Source organism: Globicephala melas, chromosome 1 (assembly GCF_963455315.2).
Source record: "Globicephala melas chromosome 1, mGloMel1.2, whole genome shotgun sequence".
NCBI classification, from domain to species: Eukaryota; Metazoa; Chordata; class Mammalia; order Artiodactyla; family Delphinidae; genus Globicephala; species Globicephala melas.
In genome coordinates, this window is record NC_083314.1 from 1,322,721 (window position 1) to 1,342,631 (window position 19,911).

General features: G+C 63.8%; 1 protein-coding gene and 1 long non-coding RNA gene across 2 annotated transcripts; one reads left to right on the forward strand and one right to left on the reverse strand.

Annotated features, from left to right (window-relative positions):
* Positions 1-1,688: 1,688 nt before the first annotated feature.
* On the reverse strand, positions 1,689-7,019 carry LOC138842931 (uncharacterized). The gene is made up of 2 exons (XR_011377926.1): positions 6,692-7,019; positions 1,689-2,606 (listed from the first exon to the last, which is right to left on the reverse strand). It is a non-coding gene; the product is annotated as an uncharacterized lncRNA (long non-coding RNA).
* On the forward strand, positions 3,789-10,071 carry TNNT2 (troponin T2, cardiac type). Its single transcript, XM_060289868.2, has 11 exons — positions 3,789-3,834; positions 4,185-4,217; positions 5,028-5,061; positions 6,173-6,233; positions 6,426-6,542; positions 6,931-7,008; positions 7,465-7,575; positions 8,582-8,691; positions 9,084-9,174; positions 9,558-9,598; positions 9,872-10,071. Exons 4-11 carry the CDS (start codon positions 6,180-6,182, stop codon positions 9,915-9,917), a joined length of 648 nt encoding a protein of 215 aa, XP_060145851.2. The 5' UTR covers positions 3,789-3,834; positions 4,185-4,217; positions 5,028-5,061; positions 6,173-6,179; the 3' UTR covers positions 9,918-10,071.
* The last annotated feature ends 9,840 nt before the right edge of the window (positions 10,072-19,911 follow it).

Consider the following 19,911-nt stretch of genomic DNA (forward strand, 5'->3'; position numbering starts at 1 on the left):
GTGGATGGGGCAGAGCTTCTCCCCTGGTCGCTGGGCAAGGCTGGGGAGGCTTAGGGCTGGGGTTCAGACGGTCACCACGTGGTGCAGGGGTTGCTGTGCTCCCCGACAGAGGAGGCAGCGGGCTCTGCTGCCGTCACAGGCGGATAAGGGGCGGGTGGTCAGCGTCTCGGGTGGACTGCGGGCCCAGCGTTCCTCGCAGAGCCGGGAGGCCAGCCCTCCGCCCGTGCTGACTGTTCTTCTCTCCGGAGGGAAGCGGAGACCATGTCGGACGCGGAGGAGGCAGTGGACAAGTCCGAGGGGTGAGTACCGGGGTCATGCTGGGGGGCCGTCCCCTCCGTGCACCTGGCCTGGGAGATGCCCGGTTGTGGGCTGGGGCCGCGCCCCTCTGGGGGCCCCGGGAGAGCTGCACCCCTTCGTTTCCAGCCCTGTGCCTCTGGGCTGCCCCGCGGGGTTGGCAGTAAAGAGCCCATTCCCGGGGCAGTGGGCTGCTGCTGGGAGCTGGGCCTCCCGAGAACGGACCAGAGAGGTTCCATGAGGACCCCGAGGCCACAGAGCGACCGTGCCCCAGGAATCCACCTCAGAGCCCCTGTGATCACTGCCCCGGGCAGCCGCTGTTCCTGCGCTGCACTGTCCCCTGCACTGTCCCAAGCGCCGGGGAGGGGGCACACACTGGTGGCCAAACAGTCACCTGCTGTGGGGAGTGGGTGCACAGGAAGGACACGAACGCCGGCATGGCTTGGACCCCGTGGACCTCCCTCCTGGGCACGGAGCGTGGAGGGCCTGGGGGGGCTGCGCCTCCTGCGTGGACTTGGACCCCGGGTGGAGTGGGTGGACAGAGCACAGGGGACCAGCAGCTGAGCCAGGTTTCCTGGGGGTGGTCAGAGGTGGCAGGACCGGAGGCTGGGCCAGACCAGGCTGTGCGGGTGGGCAGAGCGGGCGGATGCCAGCACCCAGTGCGGAGGGCAAAAACTGGGGTCATCTTCAGGAAAAGGCCAGGGTGTGGTGTGTGGGTGTCAGGGGGTGTGTACACGTGTGTGCAGTGTGCCCTGTGCTCCTGACAGCATCTCCCCTCGCACCGCAGGGAGCAGGAAGGTAAGCGCGTGCCCCACGCTCACTGCGCAGGACAGCCTGCTTTGAAACTGATGGTCTCTTCTCTCCTCTCTTGTGGCCGTGTCTCATCCCCGGAGCAGAAGGAACTGTGGAAGGTATGGGGGACGGATGGGCGGGGGAGGAGGGGTGGCGTGGAGGGAGCGCATGGTCCCCGCCTCCCACTCTCAGCTGAGCAAAGACCCTCCACCAATCCCAGCTCCTAGCTGGGATCAGCCCGAACCCTGGTGCTCAGGTCTTGGGGCAAAAGGTTTAAACCTGTCTCTATCGCCCACCAGGTGGTTCACACGGAATCACTGCTTTTTTTCCAATTAATTAATTTTGCTTTTTTTCTCTAATTTTTTTTACCACGTAAAGTTTTAAATGCACATAAAAGTGGCAAAAATAGAAAAATGCACCCCCATGCACCCATCACTCAGCTCCACAACCATCAACTTACAGCCCATCTTCTCTCACTCACTCTGTCTCTGCCCAGTATTTTAGAGCAGACGAATCCTCGCCAGACATCTTGACATCACCCCATGCTTACGTAGCTCAGTATGAATCTCTAAAAGATAAGCACTATTTAGAAAACGTAGCCGTAATAGCATGACCACACCTAAAGGCGTTCCATTTAATGCTTTTTCAAATGAGATTATGAAGGTGTCCAGGTATCTGAGACACGTCACGTAGACACGAAGACCTTGTCACCTGGCGAGGGTCCACTCTGACCCTCGGATCTTTGCCCTTTTCCTACTTGTTGATCATTTTCATTATCATGGTCTCCTCAGCGTGGTGCCCCTTCTCCCTGCAAGCACCTAACCTTCCCTTCTTCCTGAGCACTTGACACATGCCAGTGGTCACGAGGCCTCTCTCTGTCCCTACAGTGCCCCCAGTTGGCCCAGCATGGCCCTGGGGCCCCTCAGGCTTCTGCCCCAGGGAAGGGTGGATCCTGCCCCTTAGAGGCTCAGCAGATCCTCAAAAGCATCACGTCAGCACGTCGTGCATGGACATTAGGGGGAGGGTCTCTGGGAGGGGATGTCGGCCTGCAAGTGTGCATAGCTGCAGGTGAACGGGGTGGGGTGGGCGGGCACAGACTCGGACTGAATTTTAGCGGGAACTTTCTGGTAGTGACGTCTGAGGATGTGGGGGCAGCTGGGGCGTTCCCCTTGGGGGTGTTGGGCGCCCACTGGGCGAGGTGGGAACTGAAATATCAGACGGGGTGGGAGAGGTGTTAACAAGATGGCCTGAAGGTGGACCCCACACCTGGCCATGTCCTTGCTAGCCAGCCCTCCCCTCTCACCCCTTCTGGAAGGATCTTCTTTGAGGTAAGGGTCCTGCAGGGATCAAAGAAGAGGACTCGGGCTTCCTTGGTGGCGCAGTGGTTGAGAGTCCGCCTGCCGATGCAGGGGACATGGGTTTGTGCCCCGGTCCGGGAGGATCCCACATGCCGCGGAGCGGCTGGGTCCGTGAGCCATGGCCGCTGAGCCTGCGTGTCCACAACGGGAGAGGACCGTGTACTGCAAAAAAAAAAAAAAAAAAAAAAAGAAGAGGACTCTTCAGGCCTCAGAGAGGACTCAGACCTAGAACAAGAGTGGAAGCAGGGGGTGTGGAGGCCAGGTGTGGAGGCGGGGGTGGAGGCTGGGGGTGGAGGCCAGGGGTGGAGGCCAGGGGTGGAGGCAGGGAGTGGAGGCCAGGGGTGGAGGTGAGTGTGGAGGCAGGGGGTGGAGGCTGGGGGTGGAGGCGGGGGTGGAGGCTGGGGGTGGAGGTGAGTGTGGAGGCAGGGGGTGGAGGCCAGGGGTGGAGGCGAGTGTGGAGGCTGCATGTGGAGGCTGGGGGTTGAGGCACGGGGTGTGGACATTTCCGTGCTGGCCTCACCTCCCCCCCAGCTCCAGGCTTTCCAGCCCCCCGCCAGGAGTCCACCACATGTAGAGCCTCAGTCAAGGTCTTCATCAGCACCCCCTGCAGGCGGATCCCCGTGCCTAGCGCCACGCTGTCGAATGTGTCTACCCACTCGGAGTGCCTGACTGGGGCGGGGTCTACACCCTGCCAAGCAAGTGGATGAAAACAGAAACCCCCTGACTCCTTGGACCGTACATACGTCCACATGCGGGGCAGCTCCTTCCCCCACACGCAGTCCTGCTTTGGTCTCTTTCAGATACAGATGAAGGGTCTCCAGGGTCTGAGCCCGGGACAGGCGCTCCCCTGACCCCTGTGGTGCCGCACCGGGGGACGGGATGGGGAAGGGGGGCTGAGTCGACAGAAAGAGCCCGGTAGACAGCCCCCACCCCTTCCCTGGTGCTGCCCAGCACCCCCCTGGCCTTCCCAGAGGCCTCCAGGTGCAGAGCTGGTCTCCAGGCCCCTGAGAAGGAGCTGATAGTAAATGTTTTAGGCTTTGTGGCCACCTGGTCCCTGTGGAAGCCGCTGAACTCTGTTGTTGCGTGAAAGCAGCTTGGGCCGTGCTCCAATAAAACTTTATTTAGAAACAGTCTGGGGGCCAGATTGGGCCATAGTTTGCGGACTTCTGGTTTAAACCAAGAACAGAGTAGCCCCCGTCTTGTCACATCAGTCACCCCCAAATTCACGTGGAACCTGGATGTCGCTGGCCCCCTCCCCACACCTCCGCCCCGGGCTCTGCCTGCCAGCATGAGTGTGTTCACTGTGTCTGGTTCACTTCTCCAGAACAGGAGGAGGAAGTGGAAGAAGAGGCTGGAGGCGGGACTGACGTGGAGGAGACCAACACAGAAGGTGAGGCTCCGCCCAGGCTGAGGGCGCGAGGGGCTCTGTCCTGGAGCCCGGGGTGGCGAGAGCCCCAGAGCCACTCCTACAGCAGCAAGAAATCCGCCTGGGCCGCGCTTTGCAGCCTGGGCGGCCACTCGTCCTGTCGGGGCTCAGCTCTCAGCCGCCCTGTCAGTAAACGCTGGCCACGTGCCTCTCTGGTGCCCGGTGGTCTGGGGCCCAGGGCAGGTGCAGACAGACAGCTCCGGACCCCAGACCCCCACAGAGCACAACTGGCTGAGGACCTGTTGCGGGGAGGCTCCTGGCAGGGGTCTGAGCTTGCAACCAGGACCTTTACTGATTTCTCACGTTCTCTTTAGAAGGTGGAGAAGACGAAGATAAAGAGGCTGAAGGTGAGGCCTGCTGGGCGTTGGGAGGAGGCGCTGGGGGGCCGGGGAGCCCCTCCAGCAGCTTGGGGGAGACCCCAGGGAGGCGGGGGAGGGGCTGGGGAAGGCAGGACACAACTCGGTGACCATGCGTGTTTGGAGGTCGGGCTCCTCCTTGCAGAGAAGCTGCCCCGGTGGTGCCCAGGGGAGAGGGGCGATGTCCAAGGGCCCAGGCAGGGCAGGGCAGGGCAGTGGTCACAGCCACGTCCACACACGAGGCGCCTGGAGCCCAGCTGAACCACTCGAGGGTGGGGAGTCTGGGGGAGGAGATCCCAGGCATGGATGGTCGTGGGGTGGGTCACTGCTGCGGTCACTGTTGGCTGGCGGCCTTCCCCAGGGGCGCAGGTGGCCCCAGTCACGCCTCTGGAGGGGCGCAGCCGGTGGGTCTCAGGGTCACGCCCCATCAGCTTCCTGGTCCCGGGCCGCCAGGAGGTCTGGGGGCAACCGAGGAGGCAGAGGCTCGGGAGGGGACTCTGGGGCCAGGACCCCCAGGGACCGTGCCCTGGACCCCTCCTCACCGTGAGGCCAGCACTGCTGAACGAGAGGGCCGTGCGTGCGTGCGTCTCCCGAGGCTCCCCCGGGGACCAGCCCCGAGAGGGAGTGTGGGGTTTGCAACCCTGCGGCTTATTTCTTTGGGTGTTCCTGCAACCCGGGGCCGGGAGGGACTCACAGGTGGATGGGGAAACGGAGGCCTACAGGTGCCCAGCTCATCAGGGGCAGAGTGGGACCAGATCCAGGCCTCCTGACCCCGTGGCCGTGTGCTTCCCTTCTCTCCAGATGGCCCAGTGGAGGAGTCCAAGCCCAAGCCCAGGTGAGTGGCGAGGCCCTGGGAGCAGAGGGCTCATGCGGGAGGACAACTGGGACAGGACCGCAGTGCATGGTGGTACAGCGAGCAGAGACTGCCACGTATGGTTTTACAGGTTGTGCACTGCACAAGGGTCTCTGCCATCTGCTGCCAGGGTGTGTGCGGTCGGGGGGGGGGGCGATGGGGGCTGAAATCCACCCACACTCCATCACCAGTTCCGGGCCCTGCCCCCGTCAGCACTGTGTCCATCTAGAGGAAAATGATGAACTAGCTGTGGCCCTGGGTGGACACCTTGTCCGACCCTACAGGAGAGCTAGGACTCCATCCTCAGTGGCTGAGGTGGGGCCGGGGGTGGGGGGAAGAGGGAGGAAAATTCGGGGAAGCCAAGCAGTGAGTGTGCGTCAGCCTCGGCGTGGGGTTCAGAGCGTCACCAAGGGCCACACAGGGCAACTTGTTGCCACACACGCGACACTGCCTGGGAGCTCTGGGTGCTGGGTGGGATGGGGGTTTCGGGAACGCCAAGGCCGCCAGCTGACGGCGCCTCGGCACACGCAGGTATCTCCCTGCGGTGCCTTCCGGCTCGAGTGGATGGTCTGAAACTAGCCCGGCCCGGAAGTCCAGCCCCTTCCCCGTTCCCCCGCTGCTCTGAGCGCTGCAGTGTCTCGGTTCAGCCCCACACAGATGAGGCAGACGGGAAACCCAGGCCCAGCGCCCGGGGCCTGGAGTCCCACGCGAGTGTGGGAGGGGGTGGGGACCAGCGTGGCCTCCTGGGCTCCTGGGGAGGTCCCGTGGGTCAGCCAAGCTGTCACCTGTGCAGCTTCTCTACTTCCTGGCTGGTGGTTTTGAGCCAGGCGCTATGTCTCAGAGTCTCGGCTTCCTTGAGTGAGATGAGTGGTTCCTGCTCTGTGGGTAAACGTGAGGGCACGTGCAGGCGCCGTGGACCCTGGTGCTGAGCGGCCTGGGGGCTCCTGTACGCACGCCATGCTGGTGTCACCGTGCTGGTGGCTGCGCAGCGGCGGCCGCGTTTCTGCAGGGAGGAGAGGACCTTGCCCGCCCAAGCACTGCAGCCCCTTGGTCCAGGGAGGGCTTGGTGCTCACGTCTCCTTCTGCCCACCAGGCCGTTTATGCCCAACCTGGTGCCGCCCAAGATCCCCGACGGAGAGAGAGTGGACTTTGACGTGAGTGGGGGCTTGGGGAGGGCAGGCCCCCTGGGAGAGAGCTCAGGACCTCCTGGCGGAGGGGAGGTCACGGGCGGGGGGCACACAGTGCCCGACAGTGTCCTGGGTCCGGCCCCAGCTGCTCTCCTGGACCCAGGCCCCTCCCCCTGGCATGGGTGCGGTGGGCAGCCTCTGAGCCCCGCCCCCCCGCAGGACATCCACCGGAAGCGCATGGAGAAGGACCTGAACGAGCTGCAGACGCTGATTGAGGCGCATTTCGAGAACCGCAAGAAAGAGGAACAGGAGCTGATCTCCCTCAAAGACAGGATCGTGGGTGTCGGGCGCCTCCCGGGGCCGGGGGTGGTCCAGCAAGAGCCCCTGGGGCCCCAGCACCCTACCCCCGAGGGCTGGAGCCGAGTCATCATCTCTGCCCCCCACCTCGCTCCCCCCGGGCCCCCCCCCCCCGCCCCGCCACTCACGGAGGGGAGATGCGGTGACCTCCGGGATCCCAAAACATTCTCCGGGGGACAAGAGGCTGTTCGCCTTCCTTTCTCCCCTCTACCTCCCGTGCTGCTTGGCCGACGGCAGGACGTGGCCTCTGCCTCCAGCACAGGGCAGCGGCCGGGGCGGGGGGGGGGGACACTCAGGGGACACGGAGAAGCCCACCGACACTTTTCAGACGTTGACGTCAGTCCCACAGCGGGCGCTCCCTCCGCAGGAGGAACGGCGGGCAGAACGGGCGGAGCAGCAGCGGATCCGGGCGCAGCGAGAAAGAGAGCGGCAGAGCCGCCTGGCCGTGAGCGACCCCGCCCGGGCCCTCCGCGCGCGCGCAGACAGGGACTCGGCCCGGGGCGAGCACCCGCGCGACGCTGGGCGTTGCGTGCGCGACTAAACAGAAAGGCCCTGAGCGGTTAAGGCACCCCCTCCTCCTCCCTGCACAGCGCGCCCCCGGGAACTGAGGTGCCGCGGCCCCCGTCCTGTGCTGCTGCTGCCGGGGCCCCGCCCCAGTGATGCCGCCCACCCCTGGGGCTTCCTGTTCCTGGCCTGGGTGCGGGGACCCTCACTGTCAGGAGTTGGGACCCCGCTCGCTCAGTCCCGTGTCCCCGGCCGACAAACTGCACCACCAGGCCCCATGCCCGAGTGCCCTCAATCCCCAGGACAGTGTGCTTGGCCACAAGGACCGCCAGCGCCAGCCCAAAATCAGGGTGTCCGGCCCCCAGCCCTAATCCACTCCCTCCCTGCCGGAAACCAGGAGGAGAGGGCCCGCCGAGAGGAGGAGGAGAGCCGGAGGAAAGCTGAGGATGAGGCCCGGAAGAAGAAGGCTCTGTCTAACATGATGCATTTTGGAGGCTACATCCAGAAGGTGGGGGGCCTCCAGGCGTCCTGGGTCGTGAGGAGTGACTGTGCGCGGGATCCCGGGAAGAGATGTCCAGCCGCTGTTGCGAGACTGAGTTCTCACGCCAGACCCGAAGCTGGCCCTCGCAGCAGCTGGCTTTCCCTGGGAGGGACTGCTGGGATGAGCGCTGTGAGCAGAGCCCAGAACGCCACTGCCCCTCCCAGCCCTAGCCCCACGCTGGCTGGTGGAGCCGGCAGGCCCTGTGCCCCGTCTCACATCCACCGTGTGTGGCCTCATGCAATCCCGGAGCCTCAGTCTGCTCATCTGTAAAATGGGGTTAATGTCCACCCTGCCTGCTCTGAGAGGGTCAGACGAGCTACCCTGGAGTGCGGCTAAGTGCTGCCTGGACGCAGGCTGGTTTGCTCCTGGGAGCTCACCCCCACCAGATACCCCATTCCCAGGGGCGGAGAGATGGGAAGTTGAGCTCTGCGCAGCGGACACATCAGAACATTTTCTTAGATGTCCAAGTCCCCAGCTCAGAACTGGGCCAGCCTCCTGGCCCCTGCGCCCCACGGCGACCCTACGAGCGGGGGCCCTGCTGTCAAACATCCCCACCCCACCCTGGACGCACGTCCAGTAACTAAGGTGGCCCGCAGCACGGCTGAACCCTCTCCTTCCTGTGTCTCTGCCTGTGTCCCTGTGCCCTCCCCTCTCCCTGTCTCTGTCACTGTTGCATCTTTCTCTCTGGGTCTTCCTCTTGCTGTCCTGGCTCTGCAGGCCCAGGTGGGTGCCAGTCCTCAAACCCTCCTCCTCCTTGTAGTCTGGGGAGCCCCAGGAGGGGAAGGCATTGGGCTGGGGGGAGATGTGGGGAGGCAGGGGTCCAGGGAGCCCCCACCTGTCTGTTTCCTGGGGAGCCCAGGCAGTTGCTGGCCTGGGGGTTGCAAGGCCGAGCCTCTGTCCCCGCTGGGTTTGGGGATGTGGGGATAGGAGGGGGTGTTCACTAACCCATTCCCCTGCTTCTCACCCCCTCCAGACGGAGCGTAAAACTGGGAAGAGGCAGACGGAGCGGGAGAAGAAGAAGAAGATTCTGGCCGAGAGGAGGAAAGTGCTGGCCATCGATCACCTGAACGAAGACCAGCTGAGGTGGCTGCCCGCTCGCTGGGGCTGTACCCGCGAGGGAGGGGCGTCGGGCCGAGGGCAGGGGCACCGGCTCGCCTGAGCCGCCAGGGGGCGCTGCCGCCCCACTTATTCCGTCGGCGGCTTTGGCGGGACCGCGACGGGCTGGCCGGGGCGGCAGAGCCCCGCTCCCCTTCCCCACCTGCGCAAGATGTTGGTGCGACCCCCACCCCTCCGCGCTTCGGGGCTGTGCCCTGGCGGCGCCGGTGCCCCGTCCTCAGTCCCGGGCACTGCAGTCAGCCGGGGTGGGGGGCCTTGGCAGGCCTGGAGTGGGGGGAGGGCCGGGAAGGGGAGCGGTCCCGAGCAGCAGGGAGGCAGGTGAGGCCCCTCCTTACTGCCCCCGCCCACGGCCTGTGCAGGGAGAAGGCCAAGGAGCTGCGGCAGACCATCTACGACCTGGAAGCGGAGAAGTTCGACCTGCAGGAGAAGTTCAAGCAGCAGAAATACGAGGTGAGCCGTCGTGTGACCCTGTGCCTCGCTCGTGTGGCCGCTGGTCTGGCTGGTGCTTCTGGAGTCTGAGGGTTCGCTGCGGCTGAGCAGACACTTCCCGGGGTTCCAGCCCTGGGGTCTCCCCACTTCTGGTCTCGAGGCAGCAGCTCAGCCCACTGAGCTCGCACGACGGGGGGACCAGGATGCACCGGGCCAGGCCTCCCGGCGGAGGTGGTGGCGGGGACGCAGCCGCTTACTTCTCACCGTGATGGCCCGGGGCCCTAGTGTGGGGTCCCGGGAGAAGTAGCGGGGTCCCGGTCCTGCCCGTCCCATCCCCAGGCCAGCCGGGCCCTGAGCCCAGTGGTTGCCGCGGGGTCACTCTCTCTGGCCTCCTTTTCTTACAGATCAACGTTCTCCGCAACAGGATCAATGACAACCAGAAAGTGTGAGCATCCCAGCTCCATCCCCCCCGCCCCCTTCCCCCTCCTGCCTGTTTCCCAGGCCTCCCGCCCCTTCCTCCTCTCCCTTAGGGTCCAAGAGCTCCCCACCCCCACCCCCACCCACCCCTGCCTGAGGCTGCTGCCCTGTTGAGTCTCTGGAGGCAGCTCCAGGTGGCCCCCCGCCCCTCTCAGCCCTCAGCAGCCCCCCACGCCCCCCACCTACCCACCGTGGAGGGCTGCCCCGCGTCCTGTCTGACCGGGCCCTGCTTCTCCTGCAGCTCCAAGACCCGCGGGAAGGCCAAAGTCACCGGGCGCTGGAAGTAGAGCCGCAGCTGCCTTCTCCCGGGATCTGCGCCTCGCGGTGCCCCCGCCCTGCACACCCCCGGCTCCCGGGGTCCCCCAGCACTGGAGGCCCGCTCCCGCCCGCACACCAGGAGCTGGCCCAGCCGGAAGCCGCACTCGTGCCCCACCACGCCCCCACGCCCCCACGTCCCCCCTAGCCAGTAATAAAGGCCACCACGCACCCACGGCATCCTGTCACTTCTCTTTAGAGGGAGGGAAACTGAGGCCCACCCTGGCCTCGCAGGGACTCGGGGCGGACAGCAGCCCTCAGGGACACAGGCCCCTGGACCAGGGCTTTTGGCCGCTCCCGGTGGGGAGAGGGCGCGGCCCGGGGATGACCACGCTTTCCCCAGCCTGGGCTGCAGGGCAGAGAGGCTGTGATGGGAGCCCCTGGCGGCACCTCATGGCCCCCAGGCTTCACGAGTGAGTCACTCCCGGGAGCGATGAGGCCTCTGTGCACACCTGCTGTCTTCCTCTCTGGGCCAGGGTGCGAGAAGCAGGTGGAGGAAGGAGGCCAGTTTCATCAGGCGGCTTCTCGCGCCTCAGAGGCCTGGGCCCGTCTGCATGCCCCGGTTCCCCCCACCATCTGGAGGTCCTCTTGGGCTTGAACTGCGAGCCGGGGTCGCAGGGTCCCTGAGCTGAAGAGGACGGGGCCCTGGTCCAGTCGGCAGAGGACGCGGAAGCCGCGTGGGAGGGGGCGGGCCGCCCTGCTCTCTGGGGTCCCCTGCACGCAGCTGTCCCTCCGTCCGGGGTCCTCTGCTCAGTTCTCCCTCCACCTGAAGGGGCACTGCCTCCCACCCTCTTCCAGGCAGAGTGAGCTCGTTTCTCCCTGCTCTGCACACCCTGGCCGGTAACTGTCACGGTCTCGCCACCTCTTACGCACGGAGGGCAAGTTTCCTGTTCTCTGGGCGTCGCCCTTCCATGCTCGAGAGACGTGTGGGCCTCTTCGTCATGTGCTGTGTGCCGAGCCCCGTGGTAGACGCTGAGATGAAGAGGCTATGGTCCCAGGGCACCTGGGAGGGGTGGGGCCTGGGGTCTTGGCCTCATTCCTTGTTCATTCACTGAGTCATTCAGTAAATGTCTCCTGAGCCCCAAATGTATGGTAGCTGCTGTGCCGGGCAGGGGCGCTGTGATTAGACAGGGCGGCCCGACCCTCAGGAGTGTGCAGCCCCGTCGGGGAGAGGCAGAGCAGCAGAAGGGTCCAGCTCCGCGCGATGGCAGGGGCGCACGGGGGCTGAGGCAGCACAGACCAGGGCCCCCCGCCCTCGCCCCGGCAGGTAGGAGGCCTTCCTGGAGGAAATGGTGTCCTCACCAGGCCCCAGAGAGTGAGGAGGAGAAAGTCGGGGTGGGGGCGGGCAGGGAGGGAAAAGGGGCAGCACAGACACAGGCCCTGGTAGCAGGGGCCAGCCTGACGCGTTCACGGAGCCCGAGGGCTTGTGGTGGGACCGGGAGGGCCCCCGGCACCGGCCTGAAAGGGCAGGGAGGCAGGTGGCAGGACGTCGGGCCCACGGGGGCTCTCACCACTGCCCCCGAGAGACCCACCAGAGCTCCTGGGCACGGCCCACCTCACGCTCCCCAGTCGACAGCTGCACCAGTGTCCCAGCCTCTCCTCCGTAATGGTCCCCTCTCCTGCCACCAGAGAGAGGGGCATCGAGCCCAGAAGTGGACACCAGAATTTTCCAACCACCACCAAGTCCCCACAGGCTCTGCTTCCTGTGTCCCAGCATCTCCCTGGGGCAGCAGGATGGGATGATGGTGAGGTCTCCGTGCCGAGCACTGCACCTCCCCTCCCGACAGGGTCCTCATGCCCGTCTCTCTGCTTCAGTGGGCATGGTCTTGCCTTTGAAAACCCCGTGCAGAGGCGGACGCGGAGGGCAGCTTCCCTGAGGCCAGGTCCCGCTTCTCTCTTCTCCTGAGGTCCCCCGGTGCCCAGGAGAGGCCCTCGGGTGCCCCAGCGCCATCCCCATGCAGAGCTGGCTGTGCTCTGACTGTGGCAGGTGGTCCAGTCCCCACCCTGGCATCGTGAAACGAGCCCTACCCTTGACCCGAGTGCCGCCTCTGGCTGGAGGCCAGCAGGCCCCTGTGTGCCCTTCCGTTAGCACCACCCATAAGCGAAGGGTCTGGGCAGGCGGGCTCACCAAGGAGAGAGTGAGTGAGGGCCAGGGCCCAGAGCCTAGGGCAGGGGGCCCTTCCAAGTCCAAGGCAAGGGTGTGCGCTCTCCCCATTCTCTCCTGGGAAGCGGGGGGACCACGACATGTGCACTGAAACCCTTCGATGGACTCAGGATGTGGAGGTGCCTGGGGTGGGGGCACACCCGCCTCTCCCTCAGCTCTTCCTTCCATCATTCTTGTGCTGTCCACGCAGCAGGGCCAGAACCAGACACTAAAGGTGGGGGATGGCCAGAAGCCGGCCTGGGTGTCCTGACCAGCTGCCCATCAGACACCTGACCCCTGCTGTGCCCAGCGTCCCCTGTACCCCAGGCGCCCCAATCCTTCCGGGCCCCACCTTGCCCTGCTTTGGCCACACCCCTTGCCTCGGGGATCTGTCGGTCCCCTGTGTACCCACGTGCTCAGGGAAAATGACCTCCGGGCTCCGAGGCTCTGGGTCAGAGACGGAGACCCTTCCCGTCCCTCAGGCTCTCTCTCCACACTGGTGCGCGTCCTGGGCAGGGCTGGTTCATATTATGCCCGCTTTCAAGGTGGAAAAGCTAAGAGACGACAACGGGTTCTCCTGGGGCCTGCTTGCCTTGAAACCCAGCGCTTCCAGCTGGAGAGCACGTCAAAGTCCAGCCCTGCACTTCCCAGCTCTGTGGCTCTGAAGGCAAGTTACTTGCCTTCTCTGTGCTTGAGTTCCCTCATCTGAAACCTAGAGCCGCACCTGCGCGGTGACCAGTGCTCGCTGCCCATCAAGTGTGTGACGGATGTTGGCCGCTGTCTCTGCTAATTTGGCTGTAACCTGTCACCGGCCCCCTCCGGGGCTCAAGGTGTGTGGAAGCCAGGTCAGCAGCGCTGGGCCCTGGCTGGCCCTCCTCGTGCAGGGTCTACGGAGCCCCCAGAAGCCTCTTTTCTCTCTGGGTTCCAGGTCAGGCCTTCTCCTTTAGAGACCCCGGGGCTGGGGGCAGCACCGCCCTGCTGCTGCTGGCTGGCCCCGCCTGGAGCTGGCCTGGGTCAGTGCCACTGCCCACAGGAAGCGGCAGAACTGGCTCCCAGCTGGGGCTCCACCCCTGATACTGCAGGCTGGTTTCTTGAAAGGGTAGGGCAGGGCCCGCCCTGGGGCCGGGGGGGGGGCTGGTGGTGCTCCTCCTGGCCAAACTCTCCCACAGGCCCAGGTGTCTGTGTCCCTGCGGAGTCGCCGTGGCACTGGCCTCTCTGGGTTCCCTTCCCCCGGGAAGTCCAGCCCGCCCACCAGGCCGACCTGGGCGGAGACAGCGTGAACTGGAGAAATGCTTGGGAGAGGGCAGGCTCACCCCTTTCCCCACACACAACACGCCCTCACGTGTTCCTCACTCTGCCCCCGTGCACGCCTGTGTTGGCCGCTTTACATGTGTCCTCTCTGGCCAACCGCCCACGGTCCCCAGGCCACATCCCCTGTCGATAGGGAAACAGGTTCAGAGGTTTAGGCGCTGTCTGAGGGCCGTTCACTTAGTAAGTGCAAAGCTGGGGTTTGAACCGGATCTACGGCTCCAGAGCCAGGACTGCCTAGCTAGCTCGCGGGCCTTGCTGCTGGGAGCACCCTAAACCTCCCCAACTTCAGAGCCCCCCCGCCCCCCGGGAACCCTGGGAGCCCTCTGGGGTGGCCTGGGTCGATGCAGGGCAGGAGGGCAGAGCTGGGCTCTGCTCCCTCCCCACCAGCCCAGAAACAGCAGCCCCTCCTGGCAGCCTCTCTGCCCCCTTGGGAGCTGGGGGACCAGACAGGGGATGTGCCCTGTTCAGCAGGGGAAAGCCAGCCTGAAGGGCAGGGACTCAGTCAGGGGCCTCCCCCTTCTCGGGGCAATGACAGCCCATCCTTGTGACCACGTGGTTGGGGGGAATCAGGAAGCACCTGTCACTGCTTTGCTGCTGGGTCACCCCGACTGCACAGAGAGGGACCCCAGGGTGGAGGGGCTGGGCCTGGCTGCCCTGTATTGCTGGGGTGACAGGGACGCCCCAGGGAACGCTTGCAGCCCCCGCAGTCCAGCCAGATGGAGCAAGCTCTTCCGTTTGCCCAAACATCCCACACTCTCCCACCGCCGCCCTCTCCTCCCTGTCCCTGGACGGCCCTCCTTCCCGCTCTCCCGTCCATGCCCCTTCCCGCTCTCCCATCCATCCCTCGGGGCCTCGCTCAAGTCACGGTTTCCCCAGCAGTCTTGCGGGGAAGACCAGCTCCTGTGGCCTCCCGGGCGATGCCTCCCTGAGAGCCCCACGCTGAAGGCCCTTCGCTCTGGGCCTGTGATTCAGACGCCAGGTCTGGGCACCCCACGCCCTCCGCAGCACCCTCCCTGGAGCCTCAGCTCCACCCACCCGCTCATCCCTGGTTCTCAGCCTCCACCCCAATGGCTACAGGAATTTAAATGGCTCTCGTTGGAAGACGCAGGAGAAAACTGTTTCCACGTGGCGCTAAGCGCCCAGGCCCCAGGGGGCAGCCCCGCCCCGAGGCCCGGCACTCCGCAGACCGGCTGCGCTGCACAGCTTCAGGGAGCCCCAGTCCCAAAGCAGTTTCCGCATAAAGTGGGGCCCGGGCACTGGCACCCCGCAGGAGGCGGGCAGGGCTGCTCTTCAGGGAAGCGGAGGGCGGGCTGGAGGGGGTGTGAGGCCCTGGAGGCTCGGGGCTGAGAACTGCCGAGATGGGGCTGAGATCACGTGCTGGGCTTGCGGGGGAGGGTCGGGAGACCCTGTTCAGCACCAGCTGCCGCACTCCTTCCCTCCCCCCACCCACCCCTCCCCTGCCAGTTCCCCAGAGGAGCAGCCCACAGGTGCAGGTTGCTGAGAATGAAGGGAGGGGCCGCTTCATTTCTGCTCGGTGCTAATGGCCAAGCCGTTTTTTTTTTCCTCTGGACTTGACGTAGTCACCCCTCTGGCTCCACAACTCCTACCTTCTGGGGTCCAGGGCAGGCGGTGAGTAGTGGGCATAACTTATTAGCCAGCTCCACGATGACACAGACAAATGATGTCAGATCAACATGAGGCCCTTGCTGTGCGCTGGGGCGCCATGCGTAATTCACGTGCGATAGCTCAGTCCCACGCCGCGTCAGGGCCCACGTAAATAACACCCTCTACGTGAGGGACTGGGGCTCAAGGAAGTTGGGTGACTCATCCAAGGCCACGCAGGGCAGGACCTCTGTTGTTTTGATTACGATTTTTAAATTGTTTGCCTGGTACGCTTTGTACCAAATTGGGTATCTGATAGAAACCAAGAAAGGTGTGTTTTTAAGCAATTGCTTCTGTATTTTAGCCAACAAAGGTTTGAATAATTTCTGATTATATGATGCAAAGTCTGCGTGCAGCAGTACCGATGGTGGGAAATCGAGCGTAAAATAACACTCACATGTGTCTGCTGCTCCCCGGGCACCCTGCCGGCCGTCTGGCTGGTGAGCCTGAGGTCTTGCCGCTGTCCTTGCTCAGATTAACATCGGCCTCACCCCACTCAGCTGTGCTGGTTGGTTTTCTCATCTCTCTCCTTCTACCCTGGGAGCTTCCTGGGGCCCTGGCTCAGTCATCTGTGGAGCCCAGTGTCCAGCCCCATATGGTGAATGGATGGAGGAAGAGATCATTCTCATCCAGCCTGTCTGGTACAGGATTTGATCATCTGAACATCAAATATTGACGGGGAGGGGCTTCCCTGGTGGCGCAGTGGTTGAGAGTCCGCCTGCCGATGCAGGGGACACGGGTTCGTGCCCCGGTCTGGGAAGATCCCACATGCCGTGGAGCGGCTGGGCCCGTGAGCCATGGCTGCTGAGCCTGCGCGTCCGGGGCCTGTGCTCCGCAACGGGAGAGGCCACGACAGTGAGAGGCCCGCATACAGCAAAAAAAAAAAAATATTGACGGGGAGGGCAAATAAGGCAAAACTGTCCCATTATAGCTGTCCTGGCTTGTACAGTCCAAGCACTGAATCAACCCCTAACAACTGAAACTAGAAAAAGGACAACTTTGATCTTGAAAGGTCGAGATGTTCGCCTCACTCACGTGACATCAGCGTGAGCACCGGGTCTGACTGATGACCGGTCCTTCTACCGTGAGGCTCATCCGTCCTTCCGCGAATCCAACACACGCAGCGAGCACAGAGCCCAGCGCAGGTAGTGACTGTTGTCAGGGTCATAACTGGCCACAGGGCGGGAGCTCCAGGTCTTCACAGACCAGGGAGAGAGAAAGTAAACACATTAAGCCCATGAATAGATAGATACTAATATGCAGATAGAGGTACGCACATGCATACACTTAGACACACACATGTGGAATGTGGGAGCCATGGCTGGGTTGGCGCCCAGAGTGAGCAGGGGTCCCCAGAGGAGGAGAGCGGAGCTGTCGGTGGGCAGAGGGAATGCAGGGCAGGGAGGTTGGTGTGATCCGGGGCCTGAAAGAGTCAGGCAAGAGGAGGTGGGAGAGGAGTCAGGGAGGCCGGCAGGGTCCTGGGGGCCGGGGGAAGGGGGTCGATCTTCCTCCGTGTGATGGGAAGTCGCCGAGGGTTTCAGGCAGGAGGACAGATTTTGGTTTACGTTTCAAAAAAGATCACTTTGGCTGTGACGCTGCCAGGAGGCATGTGGAGAGACCAGGTGGGAGGCTGTTACCGTGGCGACGGTGGGGCAGCAGGTGGGGCAGCTGAGGTCCTGGCTGGGGGTGGAGGAGGTGAAGCGATGGGGTTCTGAGATCGTTGGTGTAGAATCTTGTGGCGAGAGTGCCCTGCGGGTTGCGCAGGTTCTGATCCGCTCCCCAGGCCCGCCTCACCTGGTCCCTCCAGCATCACCCCAGACCCGGGAGGGCCTGGTGGGAAGAGCCGTCTGTCGCCCGAGGGACGTGCCCCCAGACCCAGCTGCTCCGAACCAGAGCTGCTCAGAGACGCACCACAGCGAGATGGGCATTTGCCCCAGAAGTTGAGCCCGTGCGGGTTCCTTCACCAGGACCGTCTTGCTACAGGAGAAACACACAGGCAGTTGGGCTCAGCCGCGGGCTTTGGGATGCAGCCATCCTGCGTTCTGCCATGAGGGCTCCTGTGGCCCGGACTGGAAAGAGTGCCCGCACTCCCACCACTGCTGCTCTAGCCACAGGCTTCCTGCCATGATCCAGGGCCCGCGAGGCCTCTACCCTGGGCGCGACCTCCGTGGGGCAGACCACACCACCTGTGTGTGCCCCGGACACCCCCAGACCCAGGAGGGGGCCCAGGGGTGACTGCGTGTGGCCGGTGGGGCTTGGGGGAGCTTGGACGGGGGGCTGTGATGGGGCTCAAGGTCCTCCCAGAGTCAGAAGAGACGGGGTGGAAGAAACAGTTGGGCCGCTGGCCGGGGCCTCGGCTACCACGGCTGGGGAGGCCTGGCCTTTCCAGGGTTTCTCCCATCCACGGAGGTCGAGGTGCGTGTAGGGCACTGTGGGACCAGCTGCAGGGGACAGGATGGGGACGGGTCACCGTAAGCTCTAGAAAGGCTCAAAGTAGCTACCCCTCCCCCAAGGCAAGAGAAGGCGGTTTGGGGGGCTTGACTGTGGAAAGCTGGGGGGCTGGGAGCGTGGGGTCCCAGGGCATGGTTTAGTGTCCCTGAAGAGAAGTGGGCGCATCACAGCGTGGCCCAGAGCTGCAGTCCGGTGAGTCTGCTGCTTGGACTGTCCCCTCCACGGCCCACCTCTCGCGCGCCCTCCGGCCCCTCTGAGCCTGCGGACGATGAAGCAGAGGACCCGATGGAGCCTCTCCGTGGAGGGGAGGGGAATGTCCTGACACCCATGGGACCAGGTAAGAGCCGCTGTCTCCTTCCCCTGGCCCACCCCCACGAGTGGGGTCCGCGTGGAAAGAGGCGTGGGGGTGGCGGAGCGCAGGCCCTGTCCCCCAGGTCTATGCGTGCTGGCGGCGGGGAAGGCGGGGAGCTGTGAGTTGAATATGAAGCAGGCGTTTGAGGTGGGTTAGGGTGGAGTTTTCATGGCTAAGATGTGACGGTTGAAAGAACTAAAACGGCTAAGTCCGGCACCTTGACCCACCACCCTGCAGGGCAGGGGCTTCCCTGGGGCTCGGTTGTGGCCGTTACTGAGATAAAAATGAGACTTTCATAAGGAAACCTCGCCTCTTGGAGTTGGGCATCCCTGGCACAAAGGCTAACCCTGCTGTGCCCTCCCCTCCCCGTGGCGCTTCCGGCCCCTTTCCTGTTTTATTATTCATTGTCTGCATACTGTGTGTTTTCACTGTTTATCTTGGTTTTCTTCTGTCTCTCTCCATTCACTGTAAGCTCTAAGAGACCCAGGATTTGTCTTTTTTGCCGAATTCCCATCTGAATCCCCAGCATCAAGACTGTGGCTGGCGCACAAAGTGTGCAGTAACTGTTTGTTGAGTGAATGAATGAATGAACGACCATGTATCCCCAGGGAGTCGAGGCTTGGCACTGGACGGGTCGCCCATCCCCAGTGCTCTAAAAAGGTCAGAGAGAACCTTGCTGCTGGGAAAGGAACAGAGAGATTCGTGGCCCTGGGGCCGGGGCAGTTGGATATTTGACACTCAGAAGAATTTATCACTGGAAGGGAACTCACAGAGTTTTCAGCTGCTGGCAATGGAGAGGCCAGGGCTACAGGGCCCTGAGTGAATGGTTGGGGGGACCAGTAGGAAAGGCGTTTTTCCCAGGAAGGAGATTGGGCTGCCTTGCCGGCCGACAGTGGGACCGTTGTTCGGGCCATCAGACCCCATCCTGCACCTGCTGGGCCGGGGCTGGGCCGGGGTGGGGGGCAGATGGGGAGTGGGGAGCCCCTGGGTGCCCCGGAGCCCGTTGTTAAGTGCACAGCCTCTGAAGCCACCCGCCCTGGATTAGTCCCAGTTGTACCACAGACTTGCTCGGTGCCCTTCCTGTGCCTCCGTTTCTTCGTCTGTAAAACGGGGTGACGTGACCACTGGGTCATTGTGAGGAGGAAACGAGCATATTTAGATCTGAGAGCTTGGAGCAGCAGCTGGGGGAGGCCTGGGAGTGTTTGCTGGCATCTCGGGTACTGTGTGTGTCCCCTGTCCTTCTCCTTCCCGGGGGTGCCCAGCTCCCCTCTGCCTCCCCGCAGATTCCCGCAGCTTAGGCTCCCCTCACCCAGCCCAGGGCACAGGGCGGGCCTTGGCCGCCCCTCCTTCCTGCTCTCTCTCTCCTGAGTCAAGCCTGGGACCGCTGGTCATGGGAAGATGGGCCCACCCTGCCCTGCCCTGCAGCCCCCAGCCGCGGGGGGAGCTGACGGCACACCCCTCTTCCAAGGAATTAGGGCTTATCTGGGTGGGGTGCCCAGGCCTTGCAGGTGAATTACTGTCACCCTCCCCGTGGGGTCCGGGGCAGACTTGGCCAGCTGCTCGGCCTTGGCGTCCACCTTCTGGGCCTCCCACCCCGTGCCTGCTTCAAGTCCGGGCCCCCAAAGGTCTCGCTGTCAGGCTCTCCCCACTTTCCTGTAATTCTGCAGCCCCAGCTCTGCTTCCTGGTATCTTTTCCCTCCGGTCTCCCCTCTCTAGTAGGTCTGCTCTTCCAGGGAGCCCTCCTGGACTGGCTAGGACCTCGCTGCTAAGTGTGGCCCACAGCCGCGCGGCAGGAGCACCCCTCGGGGGCTGGCGGAAACGCAGAAGCTCAGAGCCTGCGTTTTAACCCGATTCCAAGGGGCCACATGCACGTTACAGCTTGAGAATTACTGAGCGAGGTCCCTCTTGCTGTTCCAACCCCGACAAGATGGAGATTCTGGGAATCTGGGTCAGCGGGTCAGGCTGACTGGGGACAGAGGAGGGGGCGTCTCAAATTCTGTAAATAATGACGCAGGTCTGCTCGGGCCCCATCCTGAATCCCCCTTTG

Excerpts from the sequence above, each read along its gene's own strand:
- TNNT2 (XM_060289868.2), top strand. The coding sequence starts at position 6,180 with ATGCCCAACCTGGTGCCGCCCAAGATCCCCGACGGAGAGAGAGTGGAC. Across the intron at positions 8,692-9,083 it reads CTGAACGAAGACCAGCTGAG|GGAGAAGGCCAAGGAGCTGC; the intron begins GTGGCTGCCCGC and ends CGGCCTGTGCAG. Across the intron at positions 9,175-9,557 it reads TCAAGCAGCAGAAATACGAG|ATCAACGTTCTCCGCAACAG; the intron begins GTGAGCCGTCGT and ends CTTTTCTTACAG.